Here is a 24,418-nt window from a genome sequence, read left to right as displayed (position 1 = left end):
TAGCAATATTTCAGGAAGGGGGGAGGTGAGCAGTTTCACAAGACGGAGAGACAGTAAGGTGGGAGGAGGAGCAGTTGGGCGAGCAGAAGGAAAAGGTGGACGAGGAAGTTGGTCACTTACAGTTGCTCAAGAGAGACAAGTCCCTTAAATGCTTGTCTGTCAATTGATTGGATTTCATTCTTGTACAAATAGCTGAAAGGAGAGATAATCAGTAACATTAGTAACACACACACACTCACACAGGATCATCTGAAATCTGTCTGGTTATTATGAGAGAAAGTAGAGAAGATCTGATCAAATACAACTGTCTAGCTGCAATTTTAAATAATGTGCACGTTGCGCTACTACATTTAAAGCATGTTTACTGTAGTCTTGTATTTACGTAGTGAACAATGTGCTCAACAACCCTGCTTCATGGACATCACTACTTGTAGCTACTGTATGGGCAGGGGACTCTTCTGCAAGTTAGCGAATATTTGGAACAGCTGTACAGATCATCGGTCACACTGCACAATTCAAACTTAAAGGTCCCATATTGTAAAAAGTCAGATTTCCATGTCTTTTTCATCATAAGGCAAGTATGGGTTATCTATGAACACTGTGAAAGAATGAAAATGTTCATTCCCCTGAGAAATGCACTCAGTCCGTATTAAGAAACTGCCTTTAAAAACGAGCCATCAGGGCTTCAATAAAGTTGTGATGTCACAACTATACTGCAGAAACTGCAACTACAGTGCTGTTACAGTCATAATGGAACTGCAGTGATGGAGCAGATCAAGCAGCAACGCAGAAGACCTGCAAACGCTGACCAGTCAGAGCAGACTGGGCTTTGTCGGGAGGGGTGCTTAAAAAGACAGGCGCTAAAACAAAGCGTTTTAGACAGAGGGAAATACAGGTGTATTCAGGCAGACAGTATAAGAAAAATGTTGTGGTTTTGAACATTAAAGCATGTCAACATGTTCTAGTAGAAACCTCAAATACAAGTATCAACCTGAAAATGAGCATAATATGGGACCTTTAAGGTGAGAATGCATTTCTGAGCTAACTTTTTTTCAAAGACAGCAGTGGACAGTGCAGTGCAGGAATACTTTACAGATCATTGTATTTGTTGTTCATTATTATAGTACAATGTGCTAAACATCACACAGTAATCTAGTCAATATAGGCAACAGAGCTATTAAACACTCATTACATTTCTACCAGAATAATAAAATACACTACATCACTCAGGGGATATGTTACATTCAATGAATGAGTCTTAAAATGCAGTTGTATAGGTTAATATTCATACAACAAAATCAAAGCCTAGATACATGCACATCTCAGGACAAAATAAATTGCAGTAAACATGGTGTGTGCATCAGATAAAAAAAAGTCATCATCAACGGACTAACAATAAACTGACATAACAGATTCCTTGTGTGTTAGATATTTTGTCCATGTCTGCACTTTTTCATTGACTTCAACATTTCAACTTGAAAGAGACTGAAGTATGTAATAAGCAGCCTGTACAGGATCAACACACTATTTCAGCACACTGAAAGACAAATACCCTTGACGTGTGCATGTTTTCCCTCCATCATGCATGTTACAGAAATGTGATACTAGAAAAGCAATGGCTTAAAGCTGTCTGTCCTTTCATCTCCTGTCTCTGTTCCACTTTCCACCAATGCACTCAGGATGAGACATGATGAGAGATACAGATCTCCCCCACAGCACAACTGACACAATGTATGGAAAAATAAACATCCTCTTTTTTATCATTGCATGGCCTTCTCAGTGCTTAAACCTGTCTGTGTCAATGCTATCAGGTTTCTTACCATGGAAGATGAAAGGGTTATACAAAAATAAACAACTTTACTAAATGTAATATGAGAAATGATAAAAGACAAATTGAGCTGAAAGCGACAACTAAGAAAGTGACATTCATAGAAAAATGACACCTCCCTCTTACATGTTCCAGAAGCCTTTCTACTAGGAAATGATTAATGACCAAACCAAAACTATTATTATTACATTTCCATGCAGAGCTTTTCTGTAATAAATTATGATGGTATGATAATGAAAACTCAGATCATTAATTGTAATGTGGTTCCGTCAGTGACACTGGAGTAACCAGACATATTGCTGTAATACCATGCAAACGGCTAACGGGCTAATATTTCACTTCTGAGAATCCTCTGCAGGAGCCTGTGAATGAATGTGAAACACAGCGGACTGCAGTCTCCATGTGTGTGTGTGTGTGTGTGTGTGTGTGTGTGTGTGTCGGTGTGGGTGTGTCGGTGTGGGTGTGGACAAGCTTTGCATGCGGGTTTTGGATGGGAAACTGGATTTGGAAGTTGGGGGTCTAAAATCCCAAGGGGCCTCACTTTAATGACCAGATATCCTTTAGTGGTATTACTCATCAAAAAGTAGACAGTATGCACTTTAACAGCCTGCATTTAACTAGAAATATGTATTGCATAAACCACACATTCAAAAGTCATTCACTTGCGTCTGCACTGTTTTTGTTAAATGTTTGGTTTAAGACCCAGGAATAATTTCCCTGACTGCTGCTGATCACTTCATTAAATTATCTATATTAACCTTAACAAAAAACAAATTTTATACATACGTACTAAGGAAAGGTACAGTATGTACCAAAGGAAACTTAATGTACTTTGATGCAAGTGCACAACTGAATCTGTTTTTCTATAATAAATACACTGATGGATGTAATGCAACTGAGTAATTAGAAAAGGATGAAATAAACAGTGAAGAGTTCCCACAAAAAGGCGCGCTGACCTCTGTCTGACTTGTTTATGGAGGTGGTCGTGGGAGACGGGGCGCTGTATAGACAGCCGCCCAGCCGTTAGCCTTAGAGGACTTGAAAGATGACAGGGAGTGGACTTTACTGGGGTCCAAAGGAAGTGAAGAGGTGAGATGAGAGATACAATCTAGCCCCCAGCTATAGAACACTGAATAAGCAGGAAGGGATGAGTGTGGGGGGATACCTTACCCTAATCACAAAGGTTAGGCATGGGGCAGGCTTAAGATCAACTCTGCTTTTAAGTGAGAGGGGCACTGTAATTAAAATAGCTACTTAATAGCCACAGGATTTAATTACAACATGAAGAGCGAGGATATATGCCGGGAATGTGTATATTTGTGTGCCAGTAAGCTGATGAGAGAAAAAACAGAAGAGCCCTTACATCCCTTCTACTCATGCCCTGTTCCCTCTCCTTCTCTCTCAGAGCTGACATACTGTATATGATCTTGTCTCGAGTGTGCAGTGCTTGTCCAAGACATTAGCTGGGCTGTGATGTAACAGTGTGTCACGCTACTTCTTTCCCAGACACACAGGCCTTTACCATTAGTTCCTGCTAATATATGTTGCTTTCATCAGCCACCATGCATGTCGGCTACATAAAAAATTCCACACTAACATGCCATTAAGTATGCTACAACTGTAAGACTTTTTAATATGCATAAACTGCATTCTATCTGTAGTGAAATATTAATGTATGCAAACACTGGACACTAGGTATCCCAGAATGCAATGTGGTAGACAGCAACGTTCAGAACAGACAATGCCAGGCAGCGACCGAGCGAGCTCTGCAACGTCAATAGCTCTTAAGTTTAAGTGTAAGCGTAACATTTTACTTTGCTAGGCGAATATCTGTATTTTAATTGTTTTTAAATTTCCAGTAGAGCTGAGGTTGGCACGGTTACCATGTTATGTGTCTCGAACCAGCAAGGAGGCTCTCGGGAACTGACATTGAGGGTCTACAATTTAAAATTTAAACAAGGCTATAACATGACCACAGTGACTTTTCTTGTCTTGGTTAGTAGCAGAGAACAGCAGAATGACTGTACTAAACATTAACAATATGAGAGCGCGAGAAAGTGCAGCCACCGTTTTATTTATACTGCGGAAAATGAGTATGGAAACCATTTCAAATATTCAGAATTGATATGTATTGATAAATCGAAATTTTTGACAATACTAGGGCTGCCCCTTGAAAGTCGGACATTCAAATCATCATTTGGAGACCCCTCAGTCGACTAGGATTGCTTCAAGTTGAGCAGTTGTTATTTTTTATCTATTTATTTATCCATTTCTGCTAGTCAGTGTGCTGTGCAGTGTAATTCTGGGGACATTTTGGTCTTGATTTTGCCGCTACTCTTTGGAACACATGGCTTCGGACACGATGCAGTGACACAGAGGAGGAGAGACTTTGCACCGTGAGGCTCAGAGATAACATCAGCTTCTCTGTTTTGCGTAGAGGTGGTGAAATTACAGCTCACAGCAATTTAATATGAAGCAGTCTCTGGCTTTGATACATAGTGTTGGCAAAAAATGTTGTTGCACACTTCCAATCCATTGTTCGTGCAGTTAGCTTGTTTATTACTATTACGTGATTGTTGCTGTAAGACTAAGCATCTCGCTGAACTTTGTTCAAACTTTATATGGAAAAAACAAACCAAAAATAAAAAAACAGTGGTTGAATATTCGTACTGAACAGCCAAATCTGATTCACCTAACATAATTCAGTGTTGAGTACAGCCTTAGACATCACTAATACATAATGCTGTTCATTTACACATTAAGTATGTTAAACTATAATATACATACTGGGTATGTCATAAGTGCACAGTATGCAAGTTTGGACGCAGCAGTAGCTTTGCCTAATCACAGACAACATAGAACACCATGTCATTTTCAGTCTCAAAATGGACAAAACATCTCACAGATGATTAAATATGTGCGTCAGTATCTCCAAGTTTTGTCCCAACATTAGAGTACAATATGTAGGTCCCAAGCAGGGAAGTCAGACCATATCTAACAGTGAGCACAGACAGTGCTTTAACCACAACTGTGGCCCTTGGTATGATAATGTAAGTGACTAACAAAGGGAGCAAACTAGCAATCCCACAGAAACCTTGAGGCTACACACTCCTTCTGAACTCTGCCTCCAGGTCAAGACTTCCAGACACATAAGTACAGAGGATCAGACGAAGAGAGGCTTTTCATTGATGCATTTTCCGTACACTGCACTGATACATTTTCACTGACTGAGCAGTCTAGCAACATCAGCTGTCTGCCACATTTACGGTCAATAGCGTGTCTTTTTTTTTGCAACAAAAGTGTGAGGCATGTTTCACCATGCTTGCTCCTCTGTTGACTGAACAAAGAGTGAGCTCCTTTAACAGTGACCTTTCGCCCATAAAGTCTGACAGAACAAAGATACTGCCACATTGTCTCAAAATCTACCACTTGACCTCAAAGCAAAACAAGGCTGACATGAAGGCAACTTACAGATATTTGAGGTTTTCCAGGTCTTCAAATGCCCCCCTGGGGATCCTTCGTATATGATTGTTGTTGAGGAGGCTGTGAAGGAAAGAAAATAGAGGTTATTTTGTGGTTATAAAGACAGACAGTCAGTTTGTTCTGGGCTAATTCTAAATGGATTCTGAGTAATGCTATGTCTATTTCCAGACAAGATGAAGGATAACTTAATTAACAGCTGTTTGCATCAGTTGCCTCCTGACCTCAGCTTGATCAGCTTGCTCACACAATTTCCCTTCATTCTGCAGTTTAACATCAGTTTGAGTTATAGTTTCTAATGCTGATTTCACTTTTTTTTGTAGTGCTTCATCAAACATAACGATAACAAAACATCATTTGATGCACTTTTTCTACCGCCCAAATGTTAAAAACATTACAGGCTTTTGATTTTAAATCTACAGAGGGACAGTTTGTCATAGGCTAACCTGAGAGAACATAAAAGGCTCTCCCCTTCAACGGACATTACAGACATATTTCTGTCTGTACAACGGTAATACTGGACATGTCGCTGTAGTTCAAAGACTGATAGACTTTAGGATATGTTATTGTTCAGTCTGTGGAACTGCAGCCTGAAACCATGAAGAGCTGTTCAGGATATAAAGCCCTCAACAGTCTGCATGGCTGGCTGGCTGGCTGATAGGAAAAGCTGGGCTTTTCTCCTGCCTTAAGGGACTTTTCTTCACTTTGAAACTAAATCTAAACCACTATGTCCGTGCCCTGCACATATTCTCATGTTTATTAACTATGGATACATAAATAGATCTACACATCTTCGCCTTTAGTGAAAGTGCTTTTACTCTGTTTTTGCATATTTACCTTCGTCTTCCAAAGCAGGCACTGATGAGAAAGCATCTCAATAATGTTGACAAATATCTGAATAAGGTGAGGTGTTTTTGATTGATTCTCGCAGTCATCTGAACAGTCTTAATACTTACATGGCTACACAAGCTGAAGAATGCACTTATTTCTTCAAATTTTTAAAAAAGGCAGCTAAAACACAAGAACACTTTGCACATCTATTTTAAAACAGGTGCATAGGAGAGGGACGAGGAGGTAACAATTTACAGACAACCCCCGCAAATTTTTTTTTGCAAGTTAGACAGTGTGCGGGAGTTTGTCCGCACAGAAGGTTTACTAAACTAATGGGTTGCCCATGAAAAACACAAAAACTTGGAGCATATCTGCTTTATTAGCTTAGCAATGCACCATCTAGCAGGCTGGACATATGATAAATAGCCCTGTGGGTGGAAGTGGAAAAATAAATTCCTCATAGATTACGAGCTGGCCTACATGTGTGAAACCACAGCAGAACAGAGCAAGAATTTGCTTGTGTGTGTAATACAAACAGGACTTTCTAGGGAAGTGACAATCATTCTGCAGATTGCTGTTTTAAGGAAATGGGCTTGATTCATTTTCATTGGTAGTCCTCTTAAGTTCACAGAATTTCCCACTAACAGGACATCATTACTATTAGATATTATTCAGGGAATAATGTCAGAAAAAGAGCTTATACTCTATGTCTACAAAAGTTTTTCACAGCAGGGACAAAGACTTACAGTGTGTTGAGGTTCTTTAACCGTCTGAAAGAACCTGGTTGTAAATCCTTGATTTTGTTGAACCTCAGGTCTCTGTAGAGGAAAATGAAACATATTAAAGTATGAAGTACATTGCAGAGAAAAGCTGTGCATAAATCCAACAGTTACACTGGGAAGATTTCCTAATGTTTAGAAAGCAGGCAATACACATCTGCATGAACTGAAATCCACAGCACAGCCTTCATGTAATAATCCTGAAGGATAATTGGACACATTACTCATTTCACAAGAATTCCTTTGTCAAGCTTTAATCATGAGGGCAGATTTGCATAACATTTGCCCCAAAGATAACAATCACAAGGCAAGCCGCAGCAGTCAACAGGTCTCAGTATCTCACTCCTTTAACTTCCTAATTTAAAGAGGCTACGTAATGACAACAATATAGTTTGACATGGCACTAATCACTCACTGGTCTTACAAAGAATGACTTAGCGTGCCATGAAAGTGACAAACTAAAGACCCTAATGCTGCAAATAGCCCTGTGAAGGTGAAATCATGCTTAAACCCATGTGGCATTACAAGCCGCAGAATGACAAGTTATGCGAAACTGGAACATCTCATCTGAACCGTGATGTTATGTTTGTGGAACTTAAGCTCTAAGTCATCTGATCTTCAACTAAGCCTTTTGCTAAATGTATTTTTACAAGATAAATTCTGTAAGTGGAACCAGCCATTCATATGAATAGAGTGAGTGCATTTAAAAAACGTTTCAGTCAGCCACTACTCCTAAAGCATTCACACTCTCTACCAATTTACGCTCTTTTGAGGGGTGCACCGATTTTGAAATTCTGGGCCGATACTGATACCAATGTTTAAAATAACAATTTGGCTGACAGGTGGTACAAATACTGATGCATTTATACTATTGTTTATTTTGATTTTGTTGTTATTTATTCCCTTTCTGTATCAAAGATATTTGCACTATAAAAAATAACAGAACTGTTTGAAAATCATTAAGCCCTTCATTACACCACTTTTGAATGAGCACAAATTCAATCATACACATTTATGAAACAACCTTTAATATAACCTCTCACACGAAAATATATTTTTATATATCAAAAAAAAAACTACTTCAAAGGCTTTTTTACCATACATATAAATCATAACTGACCCCGCGCTAAGTCTCACCCCTCAAACGCAGACTGGCCAATCATAGTGAAGTATCAGCCAGCTCCAACAAAGGTCCGACAACAACACAGCTGAGCCCTATAGACTCTAATGCAATCTAATGCAATGCTGATTTTGTGGATTCTGAGCTCAACATTATGCCTGGGACATTATATTATATTCCAAAACCAAAATCAAACCCTAAAAAATGTGTAGGGTTAGCAAGCTACTACTGAAGATATAGCCTACTGAATGTACACACACACTACTTTTGTTTTAATTCAATTCAATTTTATTTATAAAGCCCAACATCACAAATCACAATTTGCCTCAGAGGGCTTTACAGCATACAACATCCCTCTGTCCTTTGGACCCTCACTGCTGATAAGGAAAAACTCCCTAAATAAAAACCCTTTAACGGGGGGAAAAATGGTAGAAACCTCAGGAAGAGCCAAATTAACAGTAATCCGTATGACATGATTGTAACACTTAATAAAGACCTACCCTGTACAGGACTCAGTGAAGAGAAGCAGGGAAACTTTGCCAATATTAAACCAGCTGTGTGTCATCAAAGTGTGTGTCGATGAACAGTGACTGGCTTACCCCAGAACTCCCCACTGTCCAGCAGCAAAGTTTCAGTGGTGGAGGTCCAGCTGCTGACAGCACAGGGAAAGTCAGACACCGTTTATCTGCACACACTGTGATGACACACAGATGGCTGAATTTCAGCGAAGTTTGCCTTTATATTCATTATCCTCTGTCTTGATTGCCAGCAGTGTGGTGGTTCACTTTTACACTGTAATCTGTAACCTATAGGGCTTTGGCTTCTACCTATGTTTATCTTTTCAACCTGTTCTTGCTGCTAAGTTAGTTTGACATCCTGGATATATCCTTCAAACACATGTTGTAGATCCCACTTTCTGCCTCTCTCCGAAATATCTTTTTTTTTTAATTTTTCCTAAAACATTTGATAATATTTCTTCAGGGAATTCAGTTAGTTACGATGAGGGCTCCATGCTAGTTCTGACAGCTTGACGGAACATCACAAAGGGGCGGGGCTTAGCAAAGGGTCAGTTCCCTTTCTAATATCTATTTTATATTGCTGTGAAAACATCAGTAAATTGTCTTTCAAAGAATTGTATTTATTCAAGTTTCTTACCAAAAACTACATTTTACAAGATTACATTAAACACATCACAAGAATGTTATAATTTACCTTTGCCCAATACTCACTTCTACTGAGTAAAGCTTAAATGCATCTTAATGAAACTCATTGTCACCTCCGTGAGCCATTAGTAGCAGCCACCACTGCTAACAGCTAACGCTAACTAGCGCTCCTTCTGTGAATGTCAGATTCATTGTTCACAGTGTTGCATTATCAGGGAAACAATAGGGTGCGTCCTTTGACACGACAGTATTGAGTTTACGGTGTCCTTTCGTCCTGAAGGCATTCTGGGGAAGATCTCCGTCTGTCCCAAACACAGATTCTATTGTCCAAAGGATGCCAGTACGCTGGCTGCTACTAGCCATCTCGTCACACAACACTAAGATCATGGAGCCCATTTGCCAACAGTCATTGTATTCTTCTTAAACCTGCTCATTAGTTTAAGTTTGAGGCAGTTAGTCTCAAGCTTTGCTTTTTAGCCTGCACCAAACTGACGACACAACAGAAAAACATCAGCTGCTGCCATTGGTGAAGGTCATCATATTTGCCGAAAGGCTGATGGCAGTCAACACAATGAATATCAGCTGATACTGATGTTCTGCTGATAAATCGGTGCATCCCTACTCTTTCACCTCCAGCCAAAGAGTTGAAGAGAGCATTTGGGTGGGACCACAAAGCAGATTTATCACTGTGCTGAGGAAAGGGAGAACTACAGCCGTTCTCCTCTGGAAAGCCCAACTCCCTCACTAACAGCTGGAACTGTCTACCAGCATTCTTGTTAGCCAATGCCCTTACAAAGTAAATACTCTGAGACTGGGTCACACAGACATAACGTACTTCAATGATTATGCAAAACTGTCGAGACGCCAGGCTGAGGAGAATCCTGAAATCAGTGGCTCTTTTTCTGCTAAATTATGTCTGACACAATCTTTCTTGCTATGAAATCCACCCCAAGCATACAAAGGTTCTTTACACACTGTATTTATCCATTAGTTTTAGCATTCATCTTGTCTATTTCCCTTTATGCTCAACAAGCAAAGCACCATAAAGTTATACATTCCTGAGTTTTTGATTACTTGTAGTTCTGTGAAAATGAGGCCTGAATAACCAAATCAACTGATTTCATAGCCAGTGAAATGTTTATGGGTCATTGGCTCTGTAAAAGCCTTCACATATGGATCTAATCGAAGTGAGTCAAACTTTTTCATACGCTGACTTCCTTTCATATATAGGCTGTGAGCTTGAGCAAGAATTCACTCAAAGAGCTTTTCTGCAACTGAAATGCTTTGTGTGGAACGTCCTTCAGCTATGATGATGCTGTTGTTTCTGGCACCATCTTCAGTATGTGAGAAACTTCATCAAGTTCTTAATGTCAAGATAAGACAATAAAACTGGAGCAAAGCTGATCCCAAAATCAAATGAATCAACAGCTTTGACCAAACCAGAAAACCTCACAACCAGAAAGTTTAAACCAGAGTGCTTAGTATCAACAGGTTTGATGCACTGGGAGCACTAAAATGACCTGTCAAAGACAATTTAAATGGAGAGAGGGGTGAAGGTCTTCCATGGAGAGAACAGGGATCACTGCGAGGTGAAGCGATACAGCACCCTTAGGAAAACACCTCTCTCCAGGCAACGGGCTCAGGGTGCAGAGTGCACTGCCCCGACATGCTGAGGCAGGGGCTGTGCTGCCTAACTGCCTCCAGCTCTAAGAGATGAAGGCTCTGAGGAGGAGGAGGAGGAGGAGGAGGAGGAGGAGGAGGGGAGCAGGAGAGCAGGGCTACATGCTGGTTCAGGCAGCACCCATCTCAGGTGCATACATGAAAGCAATGGTTCTGATTTCTCCTGAGGGAAGTAAAATGAGGGGTCATGCTTCTTTCACAGGATCCAATCAAAGCTTTAACTTGAACTAGCTTAGTATCCTCTACACACACACACACACACACACACACACACACACACACACACACTATGGACTGACAGCAGCAGGTTGAAAGAAAACAGGGACTAGTCCACACATACATGGGTAGTTTTGAAAACAGGGTTCGTCGTCCTTTGTTTGGAAAAAAAAAAAATCGCATTCACACACACACTGTTAATGAAAAATATCTTCGTCCAAATGACAATGCAAAAACAAAACTGTAATGCTGTCAAGAGCATGACACCAACAGGCTGCAATATAACCCTAAACCGCCTGAAAAAAAAAGTAGTGACCTCCATAGGGCATTCTTACACCTCTGTTTCTCCAAGTATTGGAAGGGTAGCCTAACTGCACACTTATTAGTAAACATGTGAACAGTCCTGTTCGTGAGGTTAGAGCCAGCACTATTTTGGCCGTGTTTGGCCATTTTTGCCAGAAATTTTGCCTCTCATGTGACACGTCACAAAAGGCACACACTCTGACATAACAAGCCAAAACCCGACTTTCTCCCATCTACACATCAACACATCAACACTGAGAACGGAGTCTCTGAACATCTTCACCATGGAAGGAGTTTTACAAAAGGTCTGTTTTCAGTGATCAAAAACTCAGTTTGCATATGGACAAAAGGCCAAAATGTTTGGAAAAAGCCAAGCTCCCAAAGTAACCCAAGCACTTGTGGTCTAGGCCTAACTATTGTCACCATATATATGTATGTATATATATATATATATATATATATATATAAACCCTCTAAAGCTATTACCCTGACTACCCTGGGTGAATAACTGAACCAGTCCTGGTTGATAGCTGTTATTTTGGCTGTGTGTGTGTGTGTGTGTGTGTGTGTGTGTGTCTCACTTTCATGGTTGAGATGACTGTGTTTCTTTGTAGAGAAGGCTAAATAAGGTCAAGCAGAGTGTTGTCTGTGGCAGCAGGGTGTGTTTAAAGCATCAGCTGTCGATAGAAGGTAAAAAGAGGCTCAGCTGACCGGGGTGGAGTATTAGGGCTGATGACATCAGCACCGATGTATCCCACCAGTGCTATCAGACTTGCAGTGAGACTGAAAACTGGCCTTTGATCACAGAATGGCAGCACTGGCACTCTGGACAGTACTGTGTGTTTGTCTGAGGATCTGCTAATAAAAACATTGTGTATGTGCCAGAATCTGACCCTTCCCATCCATCATGACCCGGAGACAGTGATTTGTTCCACAAACACATCACTTATAATAACAGATCACACTTCATCCCCTACTGAAAGAATAAGGGCTGTTGTTCATGATACTAATTCACAAGATCTACACTAATACCAGCGCTACTGTTCCAAGCATGAAAGCAACACCCACAATTGTTACACTACAATTAAACAGGAAGTAATGACAATACTTCGTCAGAGGAACAAGATGGTCTATAAAGCTGCTTTGTGGTGGTTTCTGATCAAGGAACCGGAAAGCAGTGGTATGTTTGGAGGACATTTAGTAAACAAGGCATTTGTGGGACATGCTACAGCGAATAGTTCCCTGAGTGAGCATAGACCGCTGGGATGTTGTCACAGAAAATGAGCTCATACTGCAGAACATTTTACGATATTTGTTCCGGGACTTATTAAAGGAGTCTATTAACTACCATTAATGAGTTATGGTGGCACTGAGCCAGAGGGAACTTTAAAACAACATGGCTAACTATGCTGCAGAGGGGCTGACAGACTATTCTGGGTATTGCCTAAACAAAAAGCCTGAAAGTGAACAGCTTCCCTGGCTCAGTAATGAAGGAGCCATGGGAATGTGACACAAATAGCATTAATGCCGTGAGGGCAGAACAAAAGATCATTTGATTTAGGCTATTTTTAAGAACAAAGAAATTTGTCATTTACCCACACAGGATGGTCGGCTTATAATTTAACATGCCATGCTGATGATAACAGAGACAACAAAGACAGGGAAATTTATTTTTAAATAAAAATGAGAACAGTCCAAAGATGTATTCCTAGAGAGAGCTTATTACAGTACTTTTCAAAAGACTGAATGCATGATTTTATCATTAGGTTACTTTGTTTGCACTGCTGCTTTCTGGCATAAACTAAACTCAAGCCTTACATTTCTCAAAAGATAATTAGGATGACCTATTTAGACTAGACAATGCTGACAATCTGCCTGCAGTGTTTTGGGCACACTGTGTGTCTGAGATAGAACTGTAGGTCCAGTGAGTTCACTGAGGTGATTTAGGGACAGGCTAACTCTGGCCCCACACAGGGGAATTACGGTACTTATTGGTCAATGTGTTAACTTGCCAGCAACTTTACTCAGGTCTAAATGAAGCCATCTATATTTTAAAATGCTGTATTCATGTGAAAACTATTTGCATCCGCATGAGTGTTTACAGATCAGTTTTTTTAGAGACGTTTGTGAACATGAACAATATGAAAACTTGGCAAACAAAAAAGATGTGCATCACAGACAGCATAGGGTAAGGAGTAGGACAGACAGTCCTGCTCACCAAATCATTATTTCATGCTTTGTCATCATTTGATAAAATCAGCATAAGCACTGTTTAATGACAACAGCTGTGTTGTATGATCAGCCACATCTGTGTTTAAAATATGTGATTACAGAAAAAGTAAGAGGACAGATAGTTGTGTCCTTTGCTGCCACACAGGCTCTGCCTGTGACTCAACACAGCTGATTACTATGCTGAGTGACAGCTCTTTTTGAAATTCTTATTTTATAATTGCAATGTCGTCTGATCATCACCAAAAAACCAGGATTGATGACAGCAGCTCTGCTGTGCGTTCAGCTATGTTGGCATTTAAAATGAATGATCGCTGAGACAGAAGTGATTTCTTAACCGACACTGTGGCACACAGTTCCTGACCATCACTGAACGGGCGTATGATATCATTTTGGAAAAGCTCTGTTTTCCCTGTACACACTGAAACACCAAGCAGGGCACTGCCAAGATATCACCCTTGTCTGGTGTATTTAATTATTCACTGCTCTACATGATCATCATCATATTCGCATTGTGTTCATTAGTAGGTATGCAATGATTTATCAGCTGAACATCAGTATGAGCTGATATTCATCATCAGCCTAGTTGCAAATGAGATGACATTGAAAGGCTAAAAAGCAGGTCTCCAGACTAATTGCATCAAACTTAGATTAATGAGCAGGTTTAAGAAGAATACAGTGACTGTTTGGCAAATGGGCTCTGTGATCTAGTGTTGTGTAATGAGATGGCTCGTAGCAGCCGGCGTCCCAGGGACAATAGAATACATGTTTGAAACAAACAGAGATCTTCCCATGGACGCCTTTGGGACGAAAGGACAAGGTGAACTCACTTTCATTGTGTCAGAGGACACACCGTATTGTTTCCCTGACAATATGACACTGTGAACAAGGAATCTGTGTTGACATCTACAGAATGAGAGCTAGTTAATGTTGTTGGCAGCCAGTGGCCTCAACTAACCGCTCACGGAGGTTGCACTGAGTTTCATTACATCGCGTTCAATCTCTTACTCAGTAAAAATGATGATTGGGCAAAGGTAAATTATAATGTTCTTGTGATGTGTTCAATGTAATCTTAATATAGGTTTTGGTGATAAACTTCAATACAGTTGTTTGAAAGAGAAATGTGTTGTTTTCACAGCAATATAAAATAGACATTATAGAGGGAATTATAGTAAAGGACTTTGAAGCAGATTTTTTAAAGATGTTTTTCATGTAAAAGGTCATATTAAAGGTTGTTTAATATATTTGTATGATTGAATTTGTGCTCATTCAAAGATACTGTACTGAAAAACTGTTTAGTTAGTTATTTATGGTTTAGATTTTCCCTAGCACAAAAGGGGGAATAAATAACAACAAAAAAATAAAATATACAATGATATTAACACATCAGTATTGTTTCAACTATCAACCAAACTGTTATTTCAAACATCGGTATCTGCCCAGAATTTCAAAATCGGTGCATCCTTACTAATTAGCTGTCCCCCATAGGATAGAAAGAGAAAAAGACATACTTTATTAATCCCCAAGGGAAAATTCAATATTTTCACCCTGTTGGTACTAACATGTTACATACACACAGGCCTGAAATACACACACAAGCACAACAGGACCTATACACATGCTTTAAATGGAGACATGTCAGAGCAAAGGGGCTGTCCATGGACAGGCTCCCCAAGTAGTTGAAGGTTCAGTGCCTTGCTCAAGGAGGCAATCTCGCACCTCGCCAGCTACTGCTCTATATTTGGTCTGTACTGGGACTTGAACAGATGACTCTCCGGTTCCCAAGCCAAGTCCCTATGGACTGAACTACTGCCGCCCACAATTAGTGATGCTGCTCAAGTATCTGGACTCAGCACAAGTGATTTGAACTCCCTATTCTCTAAAAATCCAGTGAGGAGAAAGCTGAAGGAAAACCTAAAGAAACCAGTGAACCTATGACCAGTCGCACCACCAAAAGGGAATAGCTGTGCTGAGCCACAGAGAAATGGCCCGGTGGTAGACCCAGCTTCAACAACAAAATGAGTCCACCAAATCCTGCAAATAATGGTGAGAATGAAGAATATAGCCAACCTCAACGTTAAAAGCAGTAGGCAGTACCAAAACCCTGCACTTCAAAGAGCTGAATATGTGCACTGTAGGTGGTAAATGTTTGTAGGTGCTGACTATTATGCTGGATCAATGCTCACAGAGTTTGTAGCTGGACTGTCAGACTATTGCTGTGATGTATATATAAGTGTGTGTTACTGCTCAGAAATCCATGTGTGAAGGAAACTGATGGGCAAACAGGATTGCACTTGCTAAACAATCAATGACTCTCATAGCACTAGTAACAAAAAACTATCTGGCACTGTCACTGCTGTGCATATACTAGGCCTGTCACCATAACTACTTTGACTACATAAGTAAAACCACACAACCAAAACAATTAATAAAATTGACTCTTTGGCTCTGTTAACAGAAACTTAAATATCAAATATTTGGCACAGGGGTATAGAGAGTCACTTCTTAAAGGCAATATACTGCTAATCCTGCTTCTCAATGGTTAGGACTTTGTTAATGTGCGAAGTAACAACATATTAGCTATAAGTTAGACATGAGATCATTCACATTAATGGACTCTCCTCTCTCAGTCAGCTAAACCCAAAATGTTTCCAATCAGAGTTGTGGAGTGCAGCTTTGAAACCAAGTCTATTTGGACCTAGTCTTTCAAATTTTTTGGCTGGTCAGTGGCCGTCGGGAAAAACACCTATTAGCGTGTTGACTGTTGTGCTGGATCCACTTGACCTGGTTCACTGTTGCTGTGTGTGTGTGTGTGTGTGTGTGTGTGTGTGTCTGGGTGTGTGAGACACAGAGCAGATGAGAGGACAGAAGTAGAGCAACCAGGAAGGACAGCAAAACGTGTCTCAGCATAGTTGTTTTTTTTCCTGTTCATTCAGCTTAGGCACCGTGAAAAAAGCTTAGGCGCTGTGTCCAAGTCTTATTACGGTCGGGAAAACCCTGCTGTTATTTCTGGCATTGTGTTGGCTAAGATATTGGTGACATTCTCACGTAAACAAACACACATGTAAACCCAGGGGCAAGATTGTATGATATATGGACGTGACCTTAATAACTTTTCATGACCTCAATAAGTAGATAATGTAATTATTGTGACAGACCTAGCAAATAACTGCAACCATGGCATTTACCATACTTCTAAGTTTGATCTGATCTGTGTATTTACAAAGCACACAAAAATGATATGATGCCAAAGTGTTCAAATGGGGACTGTAGCTGCAAGGAAAATTTCTAAAGAGGTTTCTGTAAATTCTTGTCTGAGCCAGGACGACGAGCGAACCTGGCCACTGCCCAATTCAACCAGCATCTGAATGCCATGTGTGGACCTCTCCTCTCATTCTCTCCCTCTCTAGTCAGGGGGAGTCGTTTGGCTTTGTGACACATGCCCAAGTGGGCTTGCCAAGGACTCTCGGGCGTGCGTGAGTCATTCTCAGTTAAACAAGAACATGGCTGGCTCCTCGCTTGGTTGGAGGAACAGTCAACCAGGATCTCCAAACATGGCTGCAATAGTTCTCTGCAAAGCACATCCTGTGTAAAAATGACAAGGATTTGTTTCTTGTCAAGGGAGTGCTGGTACACAGTAAGAGCCTATCAAAATCCTACAGTGCATTTATTTAACCTCTGCCTCATCTAGGTTTGCTCAGATCATCATAGCATCAGCTGGAAATGGTGAGCAAGTGGCCACAAACATTAATAGTGATGCATGAAGGACTTTTCATAAGCTGTAGCTCCATCTGTCAGCAACAACTGAGCTCCAGTCACAGTCCTACTGGGCCTTTTTTCCTTGTTCTATCATAGCATTTGATTGACTTCATAATTTTGTCATTTATTTTTTGCTTGCAATTGCATCACTCAGTATGGCTACAGCTGGATGCACTGCTCTCCACAGGACCAACACAAGTCAAACCCAAAACTTTACATTGAAGATAGTAACACCCACAGTACTTATAGTTTGCTCAATATTGCTGTCCACAATTCAGTGCCAGATAAATTTAACAGTCCATCATCCTGGCCAATGATCCTCTATCTCTTTGAGGTTATATCACAGAGTATAACAGGTCATTCTGAATGTAAATGTACCGGACTGCATTAGTGGATTCATCAATTCAAAACATGAGGTGTGGGTTAGTGAAGCTGCCAAAAACAATATCAAATTACCACTACAGTCTTTTAGCTGTCAGTTTAATAATGGAATTATAACTTTATGTAGCACTTCTCTTTGCTACATTTCTGAAACACCTTACAATTTGCTTTATAGGCAAAAATACAACTAATAAGACAATGAAAGGCATCAGTACACTAATCACAAAAAGACTCAACTATTCTCATTTTGCTTCATGTGTTTTTAGAGTTCATTTGTTAGAAGTTGTCTTGGCCCTTCATGAAGAACCGTTCCATCAGAGCTGGCTGTACACAGATGTCTGCAGTGCAGTAAGCTTTAAAATGCAATTATTTATCTATTATCATCTATTATCAATATGACTAGTAATGGCCAGATTTGAAATAACCAGAATTCTACATTTATTCAGGGTATCTTTTCAAAAATTAATTTTGAAGAAATCTGAACCAGTGTTCCCCAAAATTCACCAGCTGTCCTGCGTTGGATGGGCACAGGAAGGGGCCAGTGGAGTTCCTTTCAACAACTATCTTGGGCCCAATCTCCCTGTGCAAATGAGCGAAGCTTTGGGGATTTCTGGCTTTGCATTCCATAATGCTGCAGAGACTGAGCGCCTCACAAAGCCTGACTGCAGCAAATTCCACACAATGGAACTCCACTTTCCCTCCCTGACTCACTAACACTGTTACTCAGTCAGACCAGGCCACTGTTTTGGGCCGTGAGCAGGGTGAGGGGGTACAACACATTAAGACATTTAGTCGGGCAACAATGGCTGGCTGCTCACCGTCAGGTAGAGTTAAAGGAGGCCTCAAAGGAGGCTGCCACAAAAATGTGTCTGCTTATCACAGCCATTACCAGTCAAGTCTACAACCGGGTGACACCAAGCCCCCACAAGCAGCGTTGGGTGTTAAGGCCAATTTGACACAGTGGCCAAACCGTGGAATTACAACTTCCCGGTCTTTTACATGATGCCATTTGCCCAAAAAATACTTTTTCTCATTGTGACCACTGTGTGGGTAAATTAGTGGATACATTTTTTCAAGTGTCACAATCCTTGTGAAATGACTAGTTTCACTATCAGGATTAGATGCAAGTCTAAAAGAACTGCACAATTAAATCATTTTATCACCATTTAACTTAGCAGAAGGCTAAACCGGAAGTTAACTGCTTGGTTGGTGTAACTTAGCTGTATGGCCAGCAAAAGTCTCTGGTGTGCGTGCTCTACGGGCCCAATGATCTGGGTAGTTTTACACTAGGAAGCCAAACTTTTTGGGCTTCATGTGCCACTGAGGAACTTTCATAGAAACAAATGGGGCCCCGCCTCCGACGCTGTATACAGTTCTCTTTGTACATCTGTGAGTAACACTGGGACACCAAACCCTGCTAAATTGACTCACCAGCCTTCCTGCACCCACAAACACCAGATTTCACTCATGATCTGGACACTCACTCCATTCAACAGTGCCATTCCTCCAGCACACACAGCTAATGGACTGAAGGCTAGCCCCACACTGAACAACCACATCTTTTTAACTATCTGCAAACTTCTGGGAAGTACGCCGTATCTTAATGGCTGTTTACAGTAACTGTGTTTAAGAACCTCATTCATCCCACTATACAAGAAACCAGCTAAATAACAGCATACATTGGGATACAAGCACTATGTTGAATTGCAGAAGTATGAAAGACAATAACAAGCCACATAGTGACCTAGTGCAGATTCACAGCATTCTCAGCATGCATATGTGTAGAGTTTGGCTCCAGGGTCACAATGTTGAAACAATTTTTTTTCTTGTTTGTTACATCACACAGTGACACACTTAAAGACAAGAAAACAAGAAAAAATATGTTTGGAAATCATAACAAGCAAACAGCCAAGATGTCCAAATATGAACCACAGAGCTCCTGACTTATGAAATAAAAATCCTCTGTTACACTGACAAGCTTTGATACTGCATGTCGTACAAAGATGGAAGACTTGCTATGTTGAGCCTTTTTCTTGAGCTGCTAAAGTAATACCAGCAAAAAACAATTTATATTTGATGTTGGCAAAATAATGCTAATGTAAAAGTAATCATTTCTCCAACCCCAGCAAATCCCTGGGAAGATAAGCTGCAGTGACATTAGAGAGAGGAAACGCAATTTACTATCATGCCTCAAACAGAAAGTCCTTAGAGAAAACAGCTGAAAAACAAATGTAGGCCAGAAAGAACCCAAAAAATCTGGGGAAAAAATGGCCATGTTTCTTGGTCCAAGTGTCATGTAGAAAAGCTCTTGGCACAAAGCCCACGTGCAGTACAACGTCTGAGCCAAGACTTTTTATTCTCTACTGCAGTGGCTCGGAGGAAACAGAAGGAGATGTTTGGTGTTTCAAGACAATAACATTCACTATTTGAAACTACATAAAAACAACTGTCAGGTCAGGCACCTTCGTTATCTGGACAGTGTTTTCTAATATAGATGCAAATATATAGTGATTGATTTTTCATGGATACAAACATATTCTGCTCAGGATTTTCTAGTCTATTGGAATCTAATGTGGACCATCCAAGTGTTTTTTAGTCATCTAAAGGATAGAAAATGCCTTCATATAAATTTCAAAATTCCAACAGACACAACAAAGACAAGCAACAACTCTCCCTGTGTTGTGCTTTCCCTATGCTAAGTTGTGGCCTGGAAAAAAACCCTGATGTGCGCAACTAAAGGATTGAGATGATAATAAGGGACAATTCAATCACAAATGTAATTGATCGAAATGAAGCTGATGAGCATAAAGCTCTAAAGTTATACCTATAGAGAAAAATGTAATAAATAGATAGGTGGGAGTATATAAAGTGAGCATGTGCCTTATCTTTTCATCAGATTACACTATCTCTGCTGAGGGTTTATATGGCAGATCATCTCACATTCCTACGATAGTATCATTTTAAATTCCTAGAATGGCATGCTGCCTGGTGGAAGGAGGAATGCCGTGCCTGTACCTATACAGCGCATAGCTACAGGTCAAGTGTCTATACAAAAACAAAATCTTTATCCACTATTACTTAATCCTGCGAAACCCTCAGGATATAGAGGAAAAGCTTGAACCTTAAGGACCTTAGTTGCCACAGTACTGCTCAAAAGCTAACCAAACATCAAAACACACTTCTGTTAGAAGCTGTACATTCCCCTACATACAACTTCTGTGCTAAAACACGTGTTCACTGCACGTTGACCTAATCTTAATTTGATTAGTGACAACAAACAGACCACAAACTGCAGGGACACAACGCTTTGGTAAGCTCAAGGTTGCTGCAGACGACCAGTATGTGTTGAACATTTTATACAGCAGAATGAGGGAAGGCTAGGTAGGAACCGTGTTCATGTCCTGACATGACAGCAGGGCAAGGGGGAAAAGCGACAAGTGGCTGCTGCTTCAAAGCTCGCCAGCATGAAAGCTTCTGGGAAACCACAGCATGCTCTCCTGCTCTGATCAGCCCTCGAACAGATTTAGACACATCCTACAGAAGACCTAAACAATCCTTTCATTGCTGTGGTGGAGGGCTGACTTTCATCTTTCCTTCGGGGGTATCTGGGCAGGGCCGCACCATGGGCGCCCTTCAAGGCTGTGGGCTGACCCCAGATGGGAGAGGACAAGGCTAATTCATACTTCTGTGGTACAGGCAGGCTGAGTTGCCCCTTTGTCCCCCTGCTTACAGGCTGAATGAGGTTATTTATAGGTCCATGCATTATGGACTGAAATACACAACAAGATTGCAGTGGCCAATTAAAGACAAAGGGTGCCACATATTTGGGAGACTGGACAGATCTGAAGCTTTGTCTTCTCTCACTGCAGTTCTGAGAAACTGTGGCCAGCTACATCAAAAAGGAAATTGTTTAGTTGGGTGACTGCATCAGAGTGCTCCTGACAACCAGGACACATTCACAAGTGCCTGTCAAGTGACAAGTATTTCCTTCCTTTCATCTCAGAGGGAAAGTCAAACATGGAGTTTAACCTGTGCAACAAAGCCCACGCATGCACAATGATAGCTTTACTGACTACAGAGAAGGAAGCAGCTCCAGAAACTGCTCCACATTGTATCTCTATCACAATGCGGTGCAAAGATCCATTGTTAAAAGCCAGCTTGACCTTGAACAAGGATATTTCCTGCATGGAAATTAGGTAAACACTTCCACAAAACATGACAACACACCCAGTGAAGTCTGCTGTACAAGACTTGGGCGTCAATCAAATCTAACCGAACTTTTGCTTCTACCCTGTCTATGTTTCATTAGAATTCATCAGTGCATGTCTCCATGAAGGAGATGGAGGAGACTGTTGCAGTTCCTCATACAAGCTCTCTCATGCAGGGACCTCTACTGAAGAGCCTGACCCTCCACATTGCTTGCGGCTTACTTCACCAGCTGTGTGACCCTAAAAACCCTGTTCATTAACCTCTACAGCCAACAGCTGAACCCACTGGCAGGTGTCATAACTTTGAGAAAACTTTCTGAGACACTGCAATAACCTCTGCTCTACCACAGGACCTATGGTTTCCACAAGCCTTTGTTCAAATTTCAACTTAAATCAGTGATTTAACAATTTAAAAAGTTGGTTTTAACACTGTGATCAATTCACGCAAAGAATCCCATCTGTTATAACTTTACCAAGGGGCTTAGATGTGGAAAAAATGCACAGGCTTGAAGCACTCATTGCATTCCCGTCCGGTGTGCCTAGAGGCTCGGTTCCCGTTAGATTGAAGGAAAAGGCTACTTACAGAATGGTGGTCTGAGGAGAAACTGCTGGTACGGTTTCCAAGTTTAGATGCATACATCTCACGGTGGTTCGGAAACATAAACAGCGACTCGGACAACAAAGCACAGACTGTGGTCCGCTGGCGAGCAGTAACAAAGCCACCGCGAGTAGACACGGAGAAAAGAGCTGGCCAGCTCGCAGCGCCATTGCTAGCAGTGAGCCGAGCAGAGCACAGACCGCCAGCTGCCCCTCTCACACACACTCCCAGCAACTCAGCCTGAGTCTGCAGAGGCACGGAGACAGAGCGAAAGAGAGAGAGAGAGAGAGAGAGAGAGAGAGAGAGAGGGAGAGAAGTGGGGCAGTGTGTTAATACAGTCCCAGAAAAGGGAAGTAAAAAACGTCATTCAGGGAGATAATTAGAAACGTATTTATCCTAAACTATATAGCCTACATACGATCTGCTGTTTGCACCTATAAATCATTTCCTAAATCCCATAATTTGGTGGAGTACACCCTTTGCAACTTGTCATAATCCGAAAGTTTGTTGTAACGCCAACAAAAAGCGCAATTTGGAGACCTATGTTTAATTTCAAAATGTCCTGGAGCACATTTTTGGATATGGGTTGATATAGATTTTTGGTTTCGGAACATAGGGTGAAGTCAGGGAATTAAAGACACTTTCTGGTAGATCACCAAGAAAACCACCATAAACTGTGAAGACTAATTTAAGACACTTTACGACTTGTTATGGTTCTCTGCTATAGCCTATATTTCTTTTTACAGGCAATCTGTTGCTAAGTGAGATCTTTTAGGAACTTTCAAACACATCATGGACCCCTACCTTACTCTGGTGACATGTTCAGGTAAAATGGGACCGCTAGTAGGCTAAGGTAAAATGGGACAGTCATGTTTTATTCGTTTATAAATGGTTAAATCCATTTATCAATTCAGTCATTCATCCATTAAATCATTAATGTAACCTGTGGCTATTCGTTAAAAAAAAGATTGTCCAACTTTTCTGCCATGCTTTCCCTGCTTTTTAGCTGCTTGTTTCCTTAGTGCAGGGGTAGACAACCTGTGGCTCTGGAGCCATATGCAGCTCTTTAGACCCTCTCAATTGGCTGCCTGTGGGTTTGACCTAAAATGATATCCTTCCTGTGTCCTCATATGATGACATCACATTTTGGGTTTACTTGATCTTACACTTCATTCTGCTTAAAGGATAACTTTGGTATTTTTCAACCTGGGTCCTATTTCCCCATGTGTATGTGTGCGTATGATTCATAGGTACAACTCGTTTTAAAATTGGTTCAGTATTGAGGGAGGCGGATGCAGTCGGCTTCCGCTAAACGAGCTAAAACGGTAACAGGGGCAAATGCGTCCCGTATAAGTTTGCGCATTAAAAGTGCTTTTTTTCACCACTGACCGGTTCAGATCGCCAGTGCTATCTCTGTAGATAGCATACTAAGCGTTTCCCTTACCTCTGGGCTGTGACGTCATCTCACGAGAGCCTTGCTTGTTGCCGGAAGAAAGCAGAGGAGCCATGCTGAGCGCTGCTCAGAGTGGCGCTGGTTGTCCCGGAGTACAGTTGAGAGTTTTACTGCATCAATTGAAAACAATGGTTCGTGTTTGTGCTTAGCCGAATTGCAAGAACAGGATGTCGCGCAACACCCTGTACAGCTTTCATAGGCTGCCATTATCGGACGGCGAGATGCTGAAGTTGTGGCTAGTTGTGCTACAAATGGATGCTAACACTCCTGTCCAGACACTGCGCCTTGCAGACCATCGGGTCTGCAGTGCTCGCTTCTCCCAAGATGACTACTGCCAGCCGAAGAAGAGAAGACATCCAATCCCGAAACACCTCTTCCTCAAGAAAACGG

The 24,418-nt window shown here is 41.0% G+C and overlaps 1 protein-coding gene across 2 annotated transcripts in view; it reads right to left on the bottom strand.

Moving 5' to 3' along the window:
- LOC126400691 (peroxidasin) overlaps positions 1–22,818 on the bottom strand; it is a 65,685-nt gene extending 42,867 nt beyond the window's left edge. Inside the window, exons 1-4 of one of the 2 annotated variants that reach the window (XM_050061590.1) lie at positions 22,561–22,818; positions 6,886–6,957; positions 5,300–5,371; positions 121–192 (exon numbers count right to left, since the gene is read on the bottom strand). In XM_050061590.1, the coding sequence (XP_049917547.1) occupies positions 121–192; positions 5,300–5,371; positions 6,886–6,957; positions 22,561–22,745 (401 nt within the window). In that variant the 5' untranslated portion in view covers positions 22,746–22,818. The remainder of the gene's footprint in view (positions 1–120; positions 193–5,299; positions 5,372–6,885; positions 6,958–22,560) is intronic. The other variant, XM_050061591.1, reaches the window with a different exon arrangement.
- Positions 22,819–24,418: the final 1,600 nt, after the last annotated feature.

The sequence above is a fragment of the Epinephelus moara genome, chromosome 14 (assembly GCF_006386435.1).
Source record: "Epinephelus moara isolate mb chromosome 14, YSFRI_EMoa_1.0, whole genome shotgun sequence".
NCBI classification, from domain to species: Eukaryota; Metazoa; Chordata; class Actinopteri; order Perciformes; family Serranidae; genus Epinephelus; species Epinephelus moara.
Note: the sequence above shows the minus strand (reverse complement) of the source record. Positions and strands in the feature narration are given on the sequence as shown.